The sequence below is a fragment of the Miniopterus natalensis genome, chromosome 5 (genome assembly GCF_054644295.1).
Source record: "Miniopterus natalensis isolate mMinNat1 chromosome 5, mMinNat1.hap1, whole genome shotgun sequence".
Classification (NCBI taxonomy): Eukaryota; Metazoa; Chordata; class Mammalia; order Chiroptera; family Miniopteridae; genus Miniopterus; species Miniopterus natalensis.
Window position 1 is genome coordinate 87,867,638 of NC_142085.1, and position 21,551 is coordinate 87,889,188.

A 21,551-nucleotide genomic window follows, 5' to 3' on the forward strand; every position below is an offset into this window, starting at 1 on the left:
TACGCGGTAAACGTTTTCCTCGTCCTCCTTTAGCGCAGGAACTGCCTTGGAGAGCACACAGCCGCGGCCTGGTTCCTGGGCTGCGCGTACGCTTGGGCCAGGCTGGGCCGGGCGAGGCTTCCCAGGGCCCGTCAGGAAAATGACAGGCGCCGCTTCTGAAGAGAAAACTGCATCACGCTCTGCCCGGTCTCTCCCGGTGCCCAACAGGTGTGTGTGGCTTCACAGTCGGTCTAAGCTCTGCGACCACAGAGCCCAGTAAGGTAGCAAGAGGCTGCGGGCTCCTCGCGGGGCTCCGGCAAAAAGCCGGTGGTAGTGAGTGCTCTGGGGCCGGTGCGCCTTTGCGGATTCCTAACCCCGCCCCCCCGACGCGCCCACCCCCTGGTGCGTTTCTGCGAGGTGGTTGGTCGGCTCAAGGCGGCTGCGTGCACCCCAGCGTAAGCGATGATTGGAGGAGCGGAGATAACAGGTTGTCTCCTTAGCCATTCAGCGGCAGGGAAGTCGTTAGTTCCGGGCGGAGGCGTCTGTGACCAGCGTGATCCTCAGGCTTCTTCCTGAGTTAATATGGCTGCGGCCAGTGAGCCGTGGGGTCGCGGGTGAGGGAAGGAGGCGAAGCTTTCCCTGGGCTTTCCCCATGATCCCCTCAGCGATGGCGCTTCGGTCACGGTCCTGGGAGTTGTTGACGGTTTGCAGGAACCCGGGTACTTAATCTTCCCGCTTCTCGGAGATTACTCCCTGGGGTAAAGTGCATGTGCAAGTCGTATTTTATTTTCAACATCGAAGGGTAAACGACCTAACAGCATTGTGACAGTCGTAAAAATTTAAGGACCGGGGTCTGAGATCAGGCCACGCTGTGGCCAAGCATACGTTTTGTTCCCCTTCCAGGGCGCAAAGACTGGGGGGGAGTGGATGGGAATGTTCCTGTCTTGTCCGTATTCGTCATTTTTAAAGATCCGTTTGGTGGTTTCCGTTCTTAGGACGTGGGGTCGCGGCGCTCTCCACCAGTTCCAAGACAGAGGTGGCGCCTGAAGTGGACCCTCTGGTAAATGAGGCTGTTGCCCCAGAGTTCACCAACAGGAACCCCCGGAACCTGGAGCTCCTTGCTGTGGCCAGGAAGGAGCGGGGCTGGGGGACAGTGTGGCCCTCCCGGGAGTTCTGGCACAGGTAACTAAGCCTGCTGGCTACTGACAGAGCAGCGCGCTGTGCCCTGCAGATTGCTTGCACCAGTTCATTCATACTGCTGGGGACTCTGTCTTGAGGAAGCGGAGGTGCGGTGGGCGGAGGAGGGGTTAGCGGAAGTGAGGGGGCGGAAACAAGGAGGTGTCACGGGGAACATTTAAAAAGGGTGATGGTTGAATGGGGGACTGGGTGCCTACTAGGACCCTCTGAGAGAGGAATAAGCCCAGTTATCAGCCAAGAAGAGCATTGCCGGCAGAAGAAACAGCAGCTAGGGTGGGTGTGAGCTTGGTTGGTTTGAAGATCTCTGTGGACAAAGGGGTGAATGGTGTAAGGTGAAAATGGAGAGGCAGGTAGGATACAGATCGTTAACTTGTAAATCAAAGTAAGCGCTTTAGACTTCGTTTCAGTGCAGTGAGAAACTATGAGAGGATTTAAAGTTTGAGCCTGAATTAAAGATCATTCTGGTTACTTTAGGGAGAATGCATTTTTAGAAGCGAGAAGATTAGTTAGGAGTCTGTTATAAAGATGGTTATTTACTGAACACTTTCTGTTTGCCAGGAACTATGTTAGCTGTTTTATATGCATTTAAGTCTTTGATCCGTCTTACACTTATTTTGGTGTTAGCTGGAAAATAAAAGCATAGAGTAAGCTTATCTTTACCCAGTGTAGGGTCAGCAACTTAGCTCTAACTCCTCAAATCCTTTTTTGAAGTAGTTGCTGTGTAAATAAATCTCTGCTCTCAGAAGTACTAAGTTTCTCTTTGATATTTGAGGTTAAGTGAAGTGTTTGGTTTATTATTGAGGATATTCTCATAAGGGCAGAGGAAAAGTACCTTTCCCAAGTAAAATCCAGTTTAAGTATGTTGAAATAAATGATCAAAATATTTAGGCATGTGTTCACCAGTGGTCGTTTATCTTTAGGAGTCTTTTATGATATTGTTCTCTTCTCTCATTTAGGCTGCGAGTTATAAGGACTCAGCATCACGTAGAAGCACTTGTTGAGCATTGCAATGGCCAGGTTGTGGTTTCTGCATCCACACGTGAATGGGCTATTAAAAAGCACCTTTACAGTACCAAAAACGTGGTGGCTTGTGAGAGTGTAGGACGAGTGCTGGCAGAACGATGCTTACAGGCAGGAATCAACTTCATGGTCTACCAACCAACTCCTTGGGAGGCAGCCTCAGACTCGGTATATTTGTTTTCATGTACTTATTTAAAAGGCATTGTGTTAATTCTTGACATTAGATACTAACATAATACTAATAGTTCCATACTTCAAGTTATTTTCATGTATCACACTCGGAGGTGAGTGTCCTGATGTGCATTACCTGGTTTCATTCTCACAGCAGCCCAGGGGCAGCACTAATGTTGCTGGTTCTGTGTATAAATACCCCGAGACTGGCTTGCCCAGAGAGTTGGGGGGGGGGGGGAGTTCAAACCCACAGCGACGGATTCCATAGCCACCATGCCGAACACTTTGCTTACCTGTTCACATATTAACACACCATATATATAATATTTAAAACAGCTTGATATCCTTGATGTTTCTACATTCTTTTTTCGTATCTATGTCATTAAGATCACCTTCTGAAAAACCAGGGTGGGTGGGAAGTTAGCGAAGAGCAAATCAGTAGTTCAGTTCTGTTTCTCCTGGGAAGTGGGCTGTTTATTGTCAGCTTACTTGTGGTGATGATTTAATCTTTCCCTTTTTTTCTGGTCTTTAAAACCAGATGAAACGACTACAGAGTGCTCTGACAGAAGGGGGTGTGGTGCTACAGGAGCCTCGGAGAATTTATGAATGAAACAGAGGCATTGTTTGGGACGTGTAAATATCAGGCTGTCAACTATTACATCCGTCAGAAGGGAGCATCTGGAAGAACAGCCAGCTTGGAAGTTTTATGCTGTAACGTAACTGCGGAGTGTTGGTAGCAGTTATGATCATCCCCTTCTCCCCTTGTGTGTGTGGGGCTAAAGTCTTCCCTTCTCTTGGACATGAGAGAAATGTCTGAGAAAAGCTGTCACCACTTGTAATTAACTTTTGAAGGACAAATTAAATGTTTATAAGTTAAAGAATAAAGGCATAGTATGAACTTTTATTTTCTGGTTATGCTAAATTTGTTCACTTTTTCAGCTCAGTCTGGCAAGAGTACACGTAAGAGGTTTATGCAAAGCACTTGTTACTATGTCTAACTCACAGTGGGTGATCCAAATGATAGCTCTTGCTATTCAGGGTGTGGAGGTGTTTTTTTAAATATGAAATATCAGTATCAATTTATTATAAGCAGTCTTAGTAATGTGGCGATAAAAGGGACAAATTCTAACCCCAGTTGGGCTCCTGGGTCCTAACAGGGAGAAGCAGATTTGAAAGAGTGAAGGAATTCAGTGAGGAACTGAAAATGGAGGTGGAAATGGGCAGGGTTAGCATACTCTGAATTTGCCATGAAGAAAAAATTTGTGAGATGGGAGATGAAGCTGCAAGTGCATTCAAGTTAACCTAAAGTTGAAGCTGGGGTAGATGGGAATCATGACAGTTCTCACAAAGGAGTTGATTAAATCAAAGTAAGGTGTGAACCATTTATGGCTGTTGAAGATGAGAAGAGGGAGAACCTGTGAACAGCTAGGGTGGCCTCTAGAGCATTTTCCCTTTGATTATTAGACGTATAGCCAATTACATCCTATAGAAGTGAAAGAACATTACTACTGTCAATCTGGGTATTCAGTGTGTTTTTTAGAGATAACGTATTCACCAACATTTTTAAAAAGTATAACTGATTCGGAGAGGCTTTCGGAGTGCAATGGCTTAATCCCCTTTTGATCAATAAATACCCCAGTGCATTTAAAAAAATTGATTGATTGATATTTAGAGAGAGACATTGATCTGCTGTTCCACCCACCTATGTATTCATTGGTGGTTCCCTGCATGTGCCCTGACCAGGGATTGAACCAGAAACCTTGGCGCATCCGCATGAGGCTCCAACCAACCGAGTCACCCTGCCAGGGTCTCCCCAGTGGAGCATTTACAAATACATATTCTATTTTCTTCCCTCACCTTAAAGAGTGATTGGAGCATCTCATTTTGAAGGCCATGGTTCTAGAAGGCTGTTCAAACAAGTCCAGAATTCAAGGAAGGAGGTAAAAAAGGCCATGGAGGGGAGTAGTGGCTTTGGAAATGATGACGAAATGGTTCACCTGCATCCTTTCCGTAGGCAGGGATTTTTTTTTTTCTGCAAGGAAAATGATTGTCCTAGGTATCTCTGCACCAAGGATTCCTTCAGTTTGGCAATTCTTGAGGCTTTGTATGGCGTGTGATAAAGGTATTAAAGACAGTGAGGGTGCAGCCCTGGCTGGGCAGCTCCGTTGGTGAGAGCATCCTCCCCTATGCCAAGGTTTTGGGTTGGATCCGTCAGAGCACACGCAGGAGGCAACCAGTGATGCGTAAATAAGTGGAACCACAGATCGATGTTTCTTTCTCTAAAATCAATCAGTAAGTGGTGGTGCAGACAAAGTAAAGTGAGGAAAAAATGGGGTGTGGGGAAAGGGAGGGGGACAGGCCAGTACTGGCAAGGATGGCAGAGCTGGGGAGAAGCCTCTCAGGAAGCAGGCGAGGTGTGGGCCCCCCATCCCCGCGTCTGCTGAGGAGCCGCTCAGGCCTGGTTTTGCTCGTGCTCGGACCCCAATTCCCCCCCGCCCCCCGAACCCTGCTTTCCAGGTCTACGTAAAGGACGGGAAGAAGTTTGTCTCGACTAAAGAAAGGGCTGTGGAGCAAGGTAAACAAACGGGCTTCCATGGGAAAGGAAAGGCGGGTCTAAGCGACCCTGCCTTGGCCAACAAGGTTTAAAAGCAAATGCCTCTGAGCCCGGGGGGAGGCGCGCGGCCGGGACCCTGATCCTAGGGCTCCTGGGGCTGGTGTGGGCGCGGGGCGGCCCGTTTACCTGCGCGAGCCCTTTAAGGCCGGCGGCACGGAGGGGGCGCGTGGGAGCGCGTGGAGCGCGTGGCCGCACCGGGGCCGCGGCCGCGCAGCCATGGACGTGGGCGCCAACGAGTTCGAGCAGAGCCTGCCTCTGCTGCAGGAGCTTGTTCTGGGCGCGGACTTCGTGGGTAAGGCTCGGGGTTCCCGTTTGGGCTGGGAGAGCCCGCGGGGGTGTGGCGTGGGTGGGACAGGGCGGAGAGGGGAGGCCCGCTGGGACGGTCGCTAGGCCGTGGGAGGCTCAGCGAGGGCCCCTCCGAAGGACAGATTCCTGCTCGGCCTGGGCAGAGGGATATTGAGCGGCAGTTGCCCCCTTGGCCCCTCAGTGGCCCAGGAGGAACCTATCCCACGGACCTGGGTGGCCTGGCTTGTCCTTGCCTTGGCTCCCTCCGTTTTCCCTTCTTGAACTCACCTGGCCTCTGGAGCAGTGTGAGCCGAGCTTGCCACCTGCAGCATTTACAGCATAGAGAGCAGTGGCAGTGGTCGCGCCTGGGGACTCTCCTGTTTTGCTTTCCCGGCAGGTCTGGACATAGAGTTCACGGGCCTTCGCACTAACCTGTCCCGGTCCCAGCAGATCAGGTAAAGCTAAAACTGCCTTAGAGCTGAGCTAGGCGCTCACCTGTGCCCCCCTGGGTGGCATCCTGGCCATACCAGCATTGTTTCTCAGCAGGCACCTAAAGGCACTGGGCGGGCAGGACAACATTGTGGGGCGCTGGGGACCTGGCCTTTGTCCACTAAAGGCTAGTGGTGTTCGCCAGCTGTAACAGGGAAGAATGGTTGAGAGGTGCTGATCCAGTGTGGAGGCCGGGCACCTTGATGCCATCTCTGCCTCTGGAATGAGATGCCTGTTTTTTCACAGTCTTTTTGACTTGCCATCGGAGTGGTATCTAAAGACACGTCAGAGTGTTCAGCAGTTTACCATCTGTCAGATTGGTGAGTTTGATCTTCAGTTGTTTGTCATGAGTTACTAAGAGAGCTACTTTTATTGTCTTTATGTTTCTTATTGATCAAACAGCTGTGACGTCTATCAAAGAACCTAGCTATCATTTTGTGTGCTTGTTTGGTTTTGGTCGTATTATGCCTGTCGGACCTAACACTTTGGAACAGGCAGAGATTAATTTAGCAGCAATATTTCGATGCCTAAATAAATCAACATTAAGGTACCTTGTACTATCTTTCAAGGAGAAATGTGTATGATTTTTGTTCAGAGAAAACCGATGCAAACTATCACACTGCACACATGTTGTTCTGCATCCTTTGTTTTTCACTAATGGGGTTTAGAGGTCTCTCTGTATCAGCACACGCAGATCTCCTATTCATGTTGAACAGCTTTATTCCAAACTATGAATGTATCTATTGACTGTTTCCTAATGGTACATACTTTGGGTACCATTTGTGTGTGATAGAGCAAGGTAGCACTGACTGGCTTAGTATTTATACATTACTGCGCTCTCGTGAGTGTATGTGTTTGGGGTACTTGGAGCAGTGGAGCTGCAGAGTTAGAGTGTGTGTTAAAGCATTGCTGTGTTGCCTCCTACCCACCATCCACAAAGATTACAGTGACCCACTAACAGCAGTGAGTGTGCCAGTTTCCCTCACTCACGCTCGCTATTATGACTCTTAAATTTTTGTTGCCCACGTAGTAGAGGAATAAATGATGTAATTGTTATTCTGATTTACATTTTTAATATAGGGTCAACAAACTTTTTCTGTAAAGGCTGTACAATAAATATTTTAGGTTTTGCAGGCCATATGGTCTGTTACAACTACTCAATTTTGCCATTGGTGATGGGAAGTCAACTATAGATAGTATAGGAATGAATGAGCATGGCTGTATTTCAATAAAACTTTATAAAACAGGCCTTGACAGGTTTTACCCTTGCTTTTCCTGTAAATGATGGTGAACATCTGTGTGTGTTTTGCTCTTTCCTTGTCTTTTGCTTACTCTCCGGGGGGGGGGGGGTTAAACTTGGTGATTGTAAGGCCTCTTTGAGAAGTGTGGGAAACACGTGTGTTTCTGTTGCTTGGAAACCTTTTTCACGTTGTGTATGGTATTTTTAACAATACAGACATTTTAAGTCAATTAAATATATAAATCTTCATGGTTTTGGGTGTTTCCTCTGGTTAGTTTTAAAACTATAAAAATGTCCAGTTAGCCCTAGCCAGTTTGGTTCAGTGGTTAGAGCGTTGGCCTGCGGACTGAAGGCTCGAGATCCGATTCTGGTCAAGGGCCCGGACCTCGGTTACAGGCTTGATCCCTGGCCCCGGCCGGGGCACGTGCGGGAGGAGCCCATCGATGTGTCTCTCTCACATCGATGTTTCCCTCTCCTTTCCCCTTTCTCTGAAAAGCAATGGAAAAATATCCTCAGGTAAGGGTTAACCAAGAAAAAAAAAGTCAATTTAATTTTACCGCTGTGTTTGAAGAACCATGCACAATTATGCTTTAGTGATTTCAGGTGAATCACAGGTCGACCGCGCTCGTGTTTTCAATGTATCTCCTCCTCTGCTTTTCTTTATTTTTTTTAAAAAGAGCTTATCTTCCTCTAAAGCCCTCCCAGTATTTCTGGGTGCAAAGTACTGTTCAAAATGCTTTGTTTAACTTCTGGTGGCTCATCTTTGGTACTCATTCCCCCTACTGTCCTTCTTCTAGGATTGTCTGTGTTTTCCAGTATTGAAGGAGAGCCAAACAAGTATGTACCCAGACCTTTGCAGAACACCTGCCCCTCGCCAATTTCCCTTCTCCACCCGCTGCCCCCAGATTCTGCTCCAGGCTCTGAACCACTTTGGCCCTGGATGCCGCATGGTCTCCCCTGCTTCTGTGCCCTTCCCTTGCTCTCTCCCCTGCAGACTCCGGCTTGTCCTTCAAGTCTCTGGAAGCAACACCTTTCTGGGGGCCTCTCCTTACACCCTGCCCTGCACTTTCTGCGCTCCTTTCCCTGTTTCCTGAGTGGGCCTTCAGGGCAGCAGTGAGCACAGTGTTATACTGAGGGTGATGTAGCTCCCAGGCACCAACAGTCTGAAACAGTGCTGATGGCAGTCCTGCTGGGCTCAGGATAGGGGGGCAGATCCTGTTCTTCAAGAGCAGCGTCTTTGCCTCTTCTCATTGACCCCCAGGGCCAGCCATAGTACGGGGAACAGCCGACATGCAAATACTACTTTTCAAGTGAAAGGAAGAGCCCACTCTGAAGCCTGCTCTGAGCCAGAGTCTTAAAAATGGTTTTGGCTTTTTCTCCTTGTGTTTACTTTTTTGTTTATAGGTACGTAGCCCATTCATGTAATTTCTTTCTCTTCCCTACAACATTTGGGATTTTGGACTCGGAATTCTCTTTCCAGGCTTCTAGTGTTCAGTTTTTGAATCAGTATGGCTTCGACTACAACAAGGTATGGCACTGGAAGAGGAAACGGGAGGTCTGAGAGGGCACCTGGTCCCAGGGGCCCCTGAGTCCCGCTTCCCTCCCCTTTCATGTCTGTGTGGAACCGGATAAGGGGGGTTTCTTTCCACTCTGCTCCCCAACACCGAGGATGACGCTACTAGACTCCCAGTTCTCTTCCTGTCTTTAGTTTCTCAAAAATGGAATCCCGTATATGAATGAAGAGCAGGAGAAGAAAATCCAGCACAGCATCCTGACCGGGAACTGGAGAGTCCGCAGGTAAAGCCCGCCCTCGGGGGGCTTGGTGGGCTGCATCACTGCGGGAGCTCTTCTGCGTCTCCTGTGGCTGGGCATGCTCCCTCCAGAGTGTGGTGACGGCCCCGTCCCCCTTAGCTGGGGTGGCCTCTGCTGCCTGTGCCCAGTCAAACAACCGCTCGAAGTGCCAGCGACTCCATTCCCACGCCTGAATGGAGAGACCGCTCACTGCCCCGAGTGTGAGTTCAGTGCTTAAAGATGAAGGGAGTGGTTGAGCATCAACCTGTGAACCAGGAGGTAACAGAGTCCCTGTCCTGGCACATGCCCGGGTTGTGGGCTTGATCCCCAGCAGGGGGCATGCAGGAGGCGCCAATCAACAATTCCCTCTCATCGCTGATGTTTCTGTCTCTCTCCCTCCTTCTCCCTTCCTCTCTCTGAAGTCAATAAAAACATTTTTAAAAAAAAGAAAGGAAAAAAGAAAAAGAACTGACTCTTAAATCGGTACTCACAGAAGCAGGAAGTGCACCCCCGTTGTGGGAGATGGCTCTGTCTGAGATGGTATGTTGGCCTCACTGTGGTCCTAGGAAGTTTTCAGGGGCACGTCACGGATAACCTTGACCGTGCAGTTCACATGCCTCACCTCTTGTGCTTGATCCTGCTGTGTCCCCCGAGGGCAAGGTGTCTGCCTCTTTCCTTTTGGCCCCAGTGCCAGGTGTCATCCTTGAGATCTTGTCCTTCTATAGAGCAGGGGCAGGGGTGAGGTGGTGGGTGAGTGGCAGCACTGTGTGGTGGAAGGGACAGGCTGCCAGGTCCCGTTGCCTGGTTTTGAACAAGTTACTTAAGCTCTCTGGGCTTCAGATTCATGCCTTTGTCTGGCTCAGGATGGGCATAGCTCCTGTTCTACGCCTCATCAGGAAAGGGGTTAAATTAGACAGCATTTGCTCTGCAAGGTGATCATTATTTGGTCCACATCATGATCTTATGTCATGTTGGAGTTTTTTGCTTTAAAAAAATTTTTTTTAATCCTTGTTTGTGGTTTTCACATAAAAATGTAGCTTTTTGTAAGGGAAAGAGCAATTTGAATTTTTAGCGTTCTGTTTTCAGATGTCGGTGAAGTCTTTCGGTGTCTCAGGATACCGACACCTGAGAAGATGCTCTCCCCAGAGCTCCCGTCTGGTCCTCCTCGGCCAGGTGGCACCTTTTCACCTCCGAAAGCTGAGTTAGGGAGACAGGCCAGCTGTTAGTGTGCAGGGCCGGCTAGTTGCCAGCTCCCCCGTCGGTGCTAGCACAGCGGGAGGCACAGGGCGTTCTCCCATCGACATATGGGGGGACAGGCCAGGGCCTGGCTTCCTGTTGCAGAACGAGACTTGGAAAATAAATAGTCTTTTTTGGGTACATTTTCTTGCCAGGATCACAATGTTAACACTGGAGGCCTCAGGAGCCATGCCCACGCTAACATCATCTTACGGTTCTGGGGGTTTTCTCCAGCATTTCCACTCTCGTGTGCCCATTTTCAGTTCTCTGGATAAAGACCAAATGAAGGTGGTGATTGATGAGGTGACGCGGTGGCTGAACCTGGCAGAGGAAGGCGACTGGATGACTCTCCCTGGTATCGCCGGTAGGCAGGAGACGTTGGCCTGGTCACTACACACACCCTCTCCTTCCACGGGGCCTGGGCATTCGCTCAGCAGACGCTTGGTCCTTGTGGTGAGAGAGCCCTGACCTGCATTCAGAAATTGAAGGCTTTTGGACCTATCCTGAATTTTGAGGTTGAGGAAGTGAAGTTCTATTCAGAGTCATCCTTTGGTCCCAATCCTGAGTGCCCCCTGCACTTGTATTTACTTTTGTTAATCCCTGAATTTCCCCCCTACAGTGCCATGCTAAATTGCAATGAACGTGCCCTAGATTAGTGGTCCTCAGCCCTGGTCTGTGGACCCCTGGGGTCTCTCAGCCCTTTTCCGGGGGGTCCATGAGGTTGAAAGTGTTGTCAGAATATCACTCAGCTATCAATTGCCATTGTCGCTGTGCCACCTGCGCTGATGGTATTGAAGCACCGGTGGGTGAACCTGTCATCACCTGGGCACAGATTAAGGTGTGGCGTCAACGCGCCAGTAGTCAGTATATTCTGTCACCAGTTACTCTTAGTTAAAAAAAAATCCAATTTTGCCCTGGCCAGTGTGGTTGGAGCGTTGTCCCATACACTGAAGGATTGCGGGTTTGATTCCTGGTCAGGGCACATACCTAAGTAGGTTTCAGGTTTGGTCTCCGGTTGAGGCTCATGTGAGAGGCAATTGATTGATGTTTCTCTCATTCCTCCCCCTCTAAAAATCAATGAACATATCCTTAAGTGAGGATTAAAAAAATCAATTTTTACTTAACATTTTCCTTGTTGAAAAAGTAATAATTCTTAATTTTATTAAATCTCAACCATTGCTCATCTTTTTAAATAATTCTGTGTCAAAATGAGTATGTAGAAAAGTAAGTGTACATAAAACATTGCAGCTGCCCACCAAACTGCGTGGTTGTCTTGAGGGAAAAATCGTGTGCGTTTTGGAGTTGAGAACTGAATCAGCTGCTTTTATTTATTTATTTTTTTAATGGAATATTATTTTTACTTAAAGGAACTGACTGCAGTTATCTTGACTTGGGTATTTTCAACCGTTTTGCCAAATGAAAAAAAGCGAGCCTGCCCTTCAGGGAGAATGACTCAATATTCGCGAGTGATAAACGAGCTTTTAGTCAAAACTGGAGCTTTGGGAAACTCGAGTCTGCCGCCACAGGCTTGACAGCTTCGCAGCACTGAGACCTTTCTGATGAGGCCTGTGGCATACTTACAGGCGTCTTTTGTTGCTGTTCTACAGTGAAATGTGTAGACATTGGAAGATCTGTGTAGCTCGGCAAACCAGTGTTTTCCAAATAGCCAGTGTGTGATGCTACAAAACCCTGGGTAAAGCAGAATGGGCTTATTATTTGAAAAGAAAACTTTACAATTTTGAATTTAATGTATAGCTTTAATTTCTAATACAGTGACTATTGATAGCTATAATTCACACACAAAAAAACCCTTTGGGGCCCTCAGTTGCAAAGGGGCCCTGAGATAAACTGCTGCCCTAGATCGTTGCCACGACACGCTGCGCCGTCCCTGCCGCGTGGGCTCCTGGGCGTCAGCACACCCGGGAGCTGCTTTTCCGTTTGACCCGTCTCCCAGCTTCTGCTTCTCTCGGGCCTCTCGAGGGGAAGGTGGATGCCGGCCCAGGGTGGCGGGGGTTCTCTGCAAGCCTTGTGTTTCCCTGCTGCAGGCTTCCAGGCCTTCGAGGTGCAGCTGGTCCTGAGGCAGGCCCTCCCTGACATCTGGACAGTGCTGGGCGACCAAGGGGTGAGTTCTCACCTGGAGCCGGCGCCGTAGCCACTCCATCCTCTCTCTCCTCCGGCCACATCTGGCCTCTGTGATCCGAGTCTCTGTGTCTCTCCCCCCCCCCCTTTTGCGATGAAGAGCCGCATCCTTGGCAGCAGCCTTCCCGGGACTCGGGGAGCCTGTCTCGTTCCAGGTGATGGTGAAGAAGGTGAGCAGGCAGCATCGCTGGTACCTTCAGAACACCTCCTGCGACCGAGAGAGCCGCTGGAGGGAGAAGATTCTTCTCTCTGCGAGGGGCTTCTCTGTGTTTTTCCAGATGCTGGTGAAAGCCCAGAAGGTAGGAAGATCTCTGTTTTCTTGGTCCGTAGCAGTCTTTTGTATTTCTGGCCGTAACACTGGTGGGACCGCCAACGGTGAAAATTCCTTAAAATAAGTGATTCCTCCTTGTTGATAGCTGGCTGTACGGGTCTAACTTGCTTTCACCAGATCATGATGGATTAATTTGAGGAGAGACCGTCCATATGAATTGTTATTTCTTTGCTCCTTTCAGGCATTTCAATACTAACTACTGGGGAAGTGAGTGTTTATCTGCTTCCCAGTGTGGCTCCTACTCACTGCTTTCCTTCTTTTCTGGGATTTAAACACTTGGGCTACTTTTCAGGGGTGGGGGTGAGGGGATGGATTCCCACTTGGTCAGAAGTGCTGTGGGTTCTAAAACTGCACCCTTTGCAGGAGACGATTAGTCTGTAGGTGTCTGTTTCTATTATTAAAGTTCTGTTTCCCTTCCTGTTGATCCAAGTAGCCCTTAGTGGGACACAATATGATGATGGACCTGCTGCATCTGCACGAGAAGTTCTTCCGACCTCTCCCAGGTAGGGTGCGCCTGACAGTCTCCCTCCTTTGCTCTTAGTTCACACCTGGAAGGGGATTGGCCCCGAATCCTGCTCGCACAGGAGCCCTGCGTGCACGCCCCTCCCCAGGGTCTGCGTGCTTCTGCAGGGGTTGGCACCTCTGTGCTGGTTTCCATACCCCAGAGTAGAGACCAGGGGACATTCTCAGGGAAGAAAGCTCGAGTCTGGATTGATGCTCCTCCCCCGTTACAGAGGGTGCTCAGTCTCACTGTATGAAACTTGGCAGAGTCAGAAACGGTGAAGGAGACAAACCCCCTGTAATCTCAGCCCTAGTCCTGACACTTGGCCTTTCCTGTTCTGAGTTCTTACATGTTTGATCACATAACACATTTGATGTTGTATTTGGCATTTGTTTTTCACTTACTGAAAGTGTTTACTGTGTCATTATCCTATAAATGCGATTTTAATGGCTGTGTGGCCCTGCCGTACAGCTGTCCCATACTTTTCCACATGGACACCTTGTTGGACGTACAGCAGCAGGTTATGTGTATTCTCAAGTGAGTTATATTAACACACCTCTGCTCCGTTTCCTTGCCTATACAGTGAGGGTGTTCATAGTACCCATATCCCAGGGTTGTTTGGGATTAACTGAACTAATAAATATACAGAGAACACTCGTCTAGATCGAAAGGGGGGGTGAGGAGGTTCTAGGAGAGATTTCCCCAAGAAATGAATGGACAAAACACGTCAATTGGAGCATATTGAGAACTGGAGAACGGGGGGTTAATTAATAATAATAAGCCCTCACTAAAAAACTAAGCAGAGAGCACAGTGCAAGTCCTGGGAGAACAAGCTGTACAGGAAAGTCAGAGTCGCTGGAGAGCCGCCCCTTGTGGCCCCTGGCAGCCAGCGTGCATCGGGCTGTGATGAGGGGCGCTGGCCGTGGGTGGGAGGCAGTTACGGTTTTACACGGGGGGGTCAGTAGTTAAGTGGCTGAGCCTGGAGAAGCCACCTGCCAGGTAAATGTGTTGTTTAGAGAGATGGGAGTGACACCAACAGAAAAAGAAGGGAAGGCAGTTGCCTTCTTGCCTTCAGGGAGCAGGAAATGGGAGGGTGGTGAGAGGAGCAGAGCAGGCGGCTTAAAAATTGTTATCAGGGCACTTTACTCTCATTATAATGATTTCTAGTTCATTTTTCTGTGAACAGTCATTTACAAGTGATGATTTCGTACTTGATTCCCAGTAACCCCCCTTCCCCCTTTTTCCATTGGCTAGAACTTTGCAAACTACGTGAACCAATGTTGGCAATGGCAGTATCCCGAATTTACTGGAAAGCCGTGTGGCCTTTCCTGTTACAAACGGTGGTGGCAGGCTGGATTGGGATTTAGAATCCTTAACCACTAGTAATAAGGATGTTTTCAGTTCCTTTTTTGTTTTATTTGTTAACCAGTTGGTGACGAGCTAGGTTGAAGAACTTCCCATTTTACCAACAAACTCACTTTTGTGACATACCCACTTCTGACCCTCTGGGTCTTTCCCTTCAGAAAGCTACAATCAGTTTAAGCTGAATATCCACAGCCTTTTTCCTGTCCTCATTGACACTAAGAATGTGACGAAGGACATATGGAAGGTGAGGAATGACGTTGCTTTAGGTTACGGGATGCTTTGTCCCAGTGACTCATCTCTCTCTCTCTCTCTCTCTCTCTCTCAAAAAATTGTTCCTCGAACCGTGCTCTTGTATATTATAACCAGCCTCAGTTTCCTTTTTGGTTTTGGCCCCTCTGGATGACACCAGCGTATATATAATTTTTTTCCCTCCCTCATTCACGTTCCCATGTTTGGACTTACTTGTGTATAGTTGTTTAGATGGGGCAGCAGAACTTGTTCTAGAGCTGACTCGTACCTAGTATTTGCAACATGTAAAGAGCATGGGGGGGGGGAGGCCCTCTTGAAACATTGTGAGAAAATATCTTTACTGAGCCTTAAGGTCCTGGGTTTTCAACCCTGACAGCCCATTAGAATCACCTGGGAGCTAAGTCCCAACACCTGGACCCTACCGGCAGCTTCTCCGGGTTGGAGGGGAGGGCTGGGATTTCCGAAGCTCCCAGGGGACTTCTGTTGTGCGTTTGTGGGGAAGCACCCAATTGGTTTAAATGCTGCTTAGACGTTAAACTGAGCCGCAAAGAAAGAGGAATTGGTCCAGTGTTTTTAAGCCTTAAGGTGATCACTTAAAGTTAATGGTTCCATAAGGGAGCCACAAAAATGAGCCTGGCAGGTACATCTTTGCCTGGAGACGCACTCTTTTCATGCTTCACATGTTTCAGCTCTGACAGTGTTCTGTGATGCTGCTTGTCTCCAGGTAACTGTCCTGGGGCAGAGGGAAGGGTGTGGGGCTGATCTCAGGGAACCGGTGCTGCTGCTTTCCACACAAGATGAGATGGACTCTTGGACGCCCTGACCCTGCACTGCCCAAGGCCCTCTGTCCTTAGCATGCCTGGTGTTCTACATGTGTGTCCTTGGCCTGGGTCTGTGGAGTCCTGTGTTTCTAGAACTCCTTAAACACTTGTCTTTAAAGGAAGATAGTATGGGCTGTGTTTGTGGCAGCTTTTTCTAGCTTGGGTTATTGGGTCCCTTATAGGAACCCAATCCAAGGACACTAGGCACCCTGGCAATCTAATTAGTAATCAGGAGAGGTATGTTTGGAGAGAGGTATGGGAGTTGACATTCCCCAGGTCATTTGAGTGGCCACTTGCTAGCACCTGAAGCAGAACGTCAGCAAAAGCAAACACCCTTCATTCTCCCTAATTTGTTTTCCATAATTATAGGAACTGAATTTCCCAAGGGTTTCAAATCTTTCCGAAGTTTATGAAGTCCTAAACAGGTGAGGAAGCTTTTGTTTGGAGCTGCCTCTAGAGCAGGCTTCTCAGTCGGGCGATTTTGCTCCCCAGGACAGGTTGGCAATGTCAAGACAGTTAGAGCTGGGGGTGCCACTGCGGGAGTGAGGCCAGGACGCCCAGGACACCCAACACAGAGCTCTCCAGCCCAAAATGCTGCTGGTGCTGAGGCTGAGAAACTGTTCTAGAGGGGCGGGGCCTGGTAAAAATGCCTACAGCTGTTTAATGACGTGCTATTTTCTGTGGGCCAGGGTTTTGTGTTTCTTTTGATCTGTTTCTGATTATTGGAGTGATGAGCTCCATGAGAACTGGGTGGTTTTGTTTGTTTTGTTTTTCTTTGGAACGCTGAGGTTTCTCTTGGTGCCTAAAGCAGTGCAAGACGTAATAGGTGCACATTAAACACTCGCATGAATGAGTGATGCCAATAGCTGGGTGAGTCTCTGACCTTTGGTGTGCCCTGTTCAGGCTTCAGGTGCTGCACATGTAGCATGCGGATGCGATCATCTCTCTGTTTGTCCTTGAGACCACTGGACAGCCAGCCCTTGGGCAGAACCGGCATCGAGTTCACATTGGTGCCTGGGCTTGGGTTAAGCTTCCCATAGATGCTCAGAACCACTGGTCGGTTCAGCTTTGTGCCCGCTGCTCTCTTACCCATCCAGTTGCCTAGTTACCAAGGCCTTGTTTACCCAGGCCTAGATTTTTTTTTTCCCTTTAAAGGTGCCCCAGTACTGAGAACATTTTTATTTATGTTCACTTAAGAGCGTGAGGGGAGACCCAGAGGGACTATTCTTGGTAAACAGTCTTTGTCCTGTTTCTCTTCTGCAACAGTGACTTGAATCCCACCAAGAATTCTGGGCCAGTGATTATTCACGCCAGCGAGTGTGAGAAATACGGTAAGTGCCCAAGAGTGCCCACTCCTCACAGTGGGCGAGGTGCTGAGGGGCCAGAGCTGGGGCCGGGTCTCCCTGGGGCCCAGGAGTGTGCACAGGGCGGCTGGGGCTTTCTCCACCGGTGTCCTGTCCTGTGCTGCCTGTCACCCCCTCGCTCGAAAGGAGCCATCCTGGAGGCATCGAGGTCCTGGGCCAGGGTGGGGGGCGTCTGCTCCCCTTGGCCATGGTGAGTAGTCTGTTGGGAGGCTCTCGGCTTTCTGCTTCCTCCCCCTGTGGGTGCTCCTGCCGCCCTGGGGAGGACCGAGGTGAGGATGGGGTGTGGGTGGGAGACGGGTGCACGCGGCTCTGGAGGAAGGGCGGTTGGAGGTTGTGTGTGCACAGCCAGTGCGAGTGGAACCCGGACCCGGGTGGGGACGGCGGTGTGTTCACAGCCCACGGGGTGCGATGCCAGGGTAGGGGAGAGACTCCTTTTCCAGGTGTGTTCTAATCGCTGCTTGACTCTCTCCTGCTTCTGGAACGCCTCAGTGGAGACAAAGTACCCCCATGAAGCAGCCTACGACGCCTTCCTCTGCGGATCAGGTGAGTCACTGTTCCTTTAAAAGGAGACTCATGTTTGCCCTGTGCAGTTTTGCTCAGTGGTTAGACCATCGGCCCTCAGACTGAGGGTCTCTTGTTCGATTCCGGCACATACCTCGGTTGCAGGTTCGATCCCCAGCCCTGGTTGGGAGGCAGCCATTTGATGTGTCTCTCTCCGATGCTTCTCTCTCTCCTCCCCCCTCCTCCATCTCTTCCACTCTCTCTCAAAGTCAATGGACAAAATATCCTCTGGTCAGGATTAAAAAAAAAAAATTAAAAGGAGATTCATGTTTAATTTGTGATAGTGCATGCCGTCCCACGCACTCCCGGGTGGGTTGCACATGATGGAAGTAACATGTGCGTTTGCACGTTTTGATACAGTGATGATCAGGTTGAGCTACATTTCTGGCTTTTCCCCCCAGTTCTTTTGAAAGTGGCTCACTTGCTCCTGTGGAGAGTGCACGGGTGAGTGTCCCTTCTTTCCTCCTGCGATTCGCCCCCCTCCCCGCTGACCTCCGGGCTCCCTTGGCTCTCCCAAAGAACGGAGGGCGCAGAAAGTCACTACGTAAATGCAGTCCCTGGCCAGCGGCAAGGCAGCTAACAGCAGCAGAGGCCCTCAGTGCCATGGCCCCTGGGCCTACGGCCTTTATTCCTTTCAACCCTCACGACCTAAAACCCTCCCAGGTTTAGAGAAGCTCTGGAGTGGCCCAGGCCCGCCCACCTCCAAAGCCTGAGCCTCCTTACAGCCTGTGCTCGGGTGTGGTCTCTCTGGATGGAGGCAGGGCTGGTAGCAGGACAAGGGGGTGGGACAAGGGACTGAGGGTTGGCCATGTGGAGTCGAGGGATGATCACTGGACCATCTTCTGAACAGTGGCCTCTCGCTAATTCTCTGAGCTCTGTTGCTAATGTTTATCAGTGGAGGGATTGCCACCAAACTGTCACCAACAGATGGTGACCACCGGAAGCTCCGCTTCGGTGTAGGCCATGGAGGGACCTTTATGAGGTTGGTCAGTGGGGGAAGCACACCGACCTGAGCCTCAGGAATTGTGAGGGAGGAAACGAGAGTCATCCGAGGCAGCCCTTCCCCTGATCTGCCTGGGGATCTTAGCCCCGGCCCAGGGTGGGTGCGTGCCTGCCTGAGTGCTTCGGGTTCTCTCTGTCCGTGTAGAGCTGGCTCCATACCTGAGCCTTCCTTCCCCCTGTACCTTGACGTGCTGGCCCCCTACGTGAACCAGGTGAATCTGATCCGAGCTGGGGTCCCTAAGATCGTGAGTAGCCTTCGCTTAGCTCCTTCTCCTGTTCAGAGGCTGTGCTGAGAGGCAGCCTGGTCCTCTGGAATATCTCGGGGGTTCTGATAACTACCAAACTCAGAGTTGAAGGGGGTGCTCATGCTCCACCAAACTGGTTATTTTTTCTTGTCTTTCTGCCAAAACCAACATGGACCCTCTCTTTCCTTCCGTCTCCCCTCCCTCCAACCCCAGATGGAGCCCTTCCTAGCTTCTCTCTCAGGATTTTCAGACTGGGGGGTCATCAGTAGGAATGGTGGAAACTTTCTTCGGCTCTTCTTCCTGTCTTCCAGAACTTTTCTGGTCCAGATTACCCCAGTATCCGACCCCCCATCCTCCTGCTCAGCGTCAGGAGGTGGCCTGGGGTCAGCGAGCAGCAGGTCTACCGCGAGTTCCACAGTCTCTGCAAATTCGATGTCCGGCGACTCACGCGCAACCAGTTCCTGCTCTTGACCAATAAGTTCAAGGAGTAGGTGCCCTGGTTCTCAGCTGTCCCGTCCCGTGTCCTCCCGGCCACCCTATCTCTTTGCCCACAGCCACTTGGCTGCCGCTCACGTGCCTGACCTGAGCACCCTTCCTTTGGCAGCGCTCGGAGCATCCTGAAGGAGTACAGGGGCCACCCCACCCTGCAGGTCTCCCTCTATCGGTACTGGAGGCACTCCCCGGACATCAACTGCTTGTTGCAGTAAGTGACCAGGACTGAGGCTGCTTGCCACACTGTCCTGTGGTCCCCATTTGGTCTGCGTGGAGCGCAGTTCGGTAGCTGGTGTGTGCTGTAAAGGAGTCGTCGACTAGGGTAGTGAACTGAACGTGATTCAGTAACGTTTGACATGTCGGCTCCTGTTCTCAGGGAGCTTGCACTGTAGCGGGAAGTATCTATAAGTAATCGAGTGAACTGCATCATCTATTAGGTGACAGGTGCTTATTAACAAGAAGAGCAATTCAGGAGGTGGGAGTGGAGGGGCGGGGGTGGGGATGAAGGAGAAGATGGGAGGCCCAGTGTCCAGGCAGAGGGGCCACAAGGCAGAGGCCCTCGGGTGGGAGGTACCTGGGCAGCCAGAAGGCCACAGTGCCAGGAGTGAACAAGTAAGGAGATGAGACTAGAGTCATAAGTGGGTCCCAACCGCATGGAGGGCCATGGGTAAGAACTGGGGGAGAAACTGCAGACCGTGGGGGGTTTGAGCAGAGCCGTGCTGCGTGGCTCTGTTGAGACAGGAGACAGACGGGGCGGGGGTGGCGGATGCAGGGCGGGAGCAAGTTTGGAAGCTGGATTACCCGGTCACAGTTTGCTCATGGCTTGGACTGCTTGGGGGCACAGTGGGGGCAGTGGAGGTGCTGTCACTGACCGACTGGAGCAAAGTCAAGTTTGAGTCTAGAGCTTTTAGCCAGAGCATCTGGAAAGACCCGGGGCAATCCTTTTCCCTGTGTCAGCCTCTGATGGGACTCGCTAGGAAGAGTGACTGCTCTGTGTCCCAGAGCCATTCTCACCTGGAGAGGCAGCAGCTCGCTGGGACAGGCGGGAGGAGAAGGAACATTTGCTGAGCAAAGTCAGGAAGCCAGAGGGGCGAGCCTGTGGGGCGCACGGCCCACCTGAGCCCCCTGGCCGCCGACCCACGTCTTGCCTTGCAGAGTCTGCGGCGTAGTTACGGCCTGGGCGCTTGCCGCGCTCCTCCTGGGCCGGCCTAGCCCCTGAAGCCCTAGCCGCCTGCGGTTCGCCCTCTCCGCCCTTTCCAGGAGGCCGGCCTGCTTGTGTTCCTGTGACTTGTATTCTACTTGCAGGCGGATCTGTCTGGTCATTGTGAGGAATTTTGTTATATTTTGAATGAAAAATCCTGTAAATATTATCAATGATAAAGAAACCTTTGGGTGGCTCTCCCGGGAGCATGCCCTTCCCTTTCCCCTTCCCCTCTTCCTCCCCCAGGCTGTTACTTTACCCCTCTCTCTGTCCCCCTAAGCTCCAAGGGCCCTCTTGCCTCTGTAACTTGTTTCCTGAGCCCATTTCTTCTATAGCTTACTTCTACCTCTGTGACTTTCTAAATAAACTCATAAAAAAAATTAAAAAGAAAGAGCCCTGGCCGGTGTGGCTCAGTTGGTTGGGTGTGTCCAGTGCACCAAAACATTGCTGGTTGATTCCCGGTCAGGGCACATGCCCGACTGTGAGCTCGATCCCCAGTAGAGGGCGTGCAGGAGGCAGCCGATTGATGTTTCACTTTGGCACTGATGTTTCCATCTCTCCCTTTCCCTCTCTCTAAAAATCAATAAAAATATTTTTTAAAAATACTGAGCTATCTTGATATAGTACCGCATTTAAGAATCCTGATCAGATAAATGCATTCATTTACTCGTTTCATCATCAGTGTAGCTTATAAAGAAAGAAAAAGAGAAGGGAAGGAGGGAAGGAGGGAAGGAGGGAGGGAGGGAGGGAAGGAAGGAAGGAAGGAAGGAAGGAAGGAAGGAAGGAAGGAAGGAAGGAAGGAAGGAAGGAAGGAAGGAAGAAAGGAAGGAAGGAAGGAAGGAAGGAAGGAAGGAAGGAAGGAGTTAAGGTCTAATCAAATATTAGTTTGCCATATATAAGGTCTTAATTTCATCTATGTCGTTTATTATGAACATTTAAGTCATCTCAAATGTTTAGTGTAACTAAGGGTAAAAGCAAAGTGGTTAATATTTATGGTGGTCAGTTCTCTCCCAGCTTTGCCGGCTGCCGCCCTCCTATTCCTGTAGCGACGGAGCCGCCGTGGGAACAGGCCTGAGTTCCCACTCGTCTGGGCGGAAAGGAGGCCCCGTGGTAGGTGGGGAGGCAGGGTGGGGACGGCCGGGACTTCTGAGGGAAGAGCAGTGGCCGGTCCACCTTCGTCCACCCTGGTGAGGTGGGCAGCGCCCAGTACCCGCTTGGACCTTGGGGACAATTCAAGGAGAGGGGGAGGGAGGGCGG

General features: G+C 50.4%; 2 protein-coding genes across 3 annotated transcripts; both read left to right on the top strand.

Annotated features, from left to right (window-relative positions):
- Nucleotides 1–566: 566 nt before the first annotated feature.
- On the top strand, nucleotides 567–3,271 carry MRPL18 (mitochondrial ribosomal protein L18). 2 transcript variants are annotated; one of them, XM_016211275.2, is made up of 4 exons: nucleotides 567–698; nucleotides 975–1,161; nucleotides 2,133–2,215; nucleotides 2,906–3,271. In XM_016211275.2, exons 1-4 carry the CDS (start codon nucleotides 632–634, stop codon nucleotides 2,971–2,973), a joined length of 405 nt encoding a protein of 134 aa, XP_016066761.2. In that variant the 5' UTR covers nucleotides 567–631; the 3' UTR covers nucleotides 2,974–3,271. The 2 variants fall into 2 exon arrangements, with proteins under 2 accessions (XP_016066761.2, XP_016066760.2); XM_016211274.2 differs by having other exon boundaries at nucleotides 590–698; nucleotides 2,133–2,364.
- A 1,926-nt stretch (nucleotides 3,272–5,197) lies between these two features.
- Nucleotides 5,198–20,899, top strand: PNLDC1 (PARN like ribonuclease domain containing exonuclease 1). Its single transcript, XM_087817787.1, has 19 exons — nucleotides 5,198–5,273; nucleotides 5,664–5,721; nucleotides 6,002–6,075; nucleotides 7,793–7,832; nucleotides 8,400–8,523; nucleotides 8,704–8,792; nucleotides 10,286–10,386; nucleotides 12,068–12,144; nucleotides 12,317–12,460; nucleotides 12,926–12,995; nucleotides 14,518–14,603; nucleotides 15,799–15,854; nucleotides 16,696–16,760; nucleotides 17,283–17,336; nucleotides 17,756–17,798; nucleotides 18,502–18,601; nucleotides 18,913–19,088; nucleotides 19,206–19,304; nucleotides 20,249–20,899. The coding sequence occupies exons 1-19, from the start codon at nucleotides 5,198–5,200 to the stop codon at nucleotides 20,310–20,312; spliced, it is 1,596 nt and encodes a 531-aa protein (XP_087673913.1). The 3' UTR covers nucleotides 20,313–20,899.
- The last annotated feature ends 652 nt before the right edge of the window (nucleotides 20,900–21,551 follow it).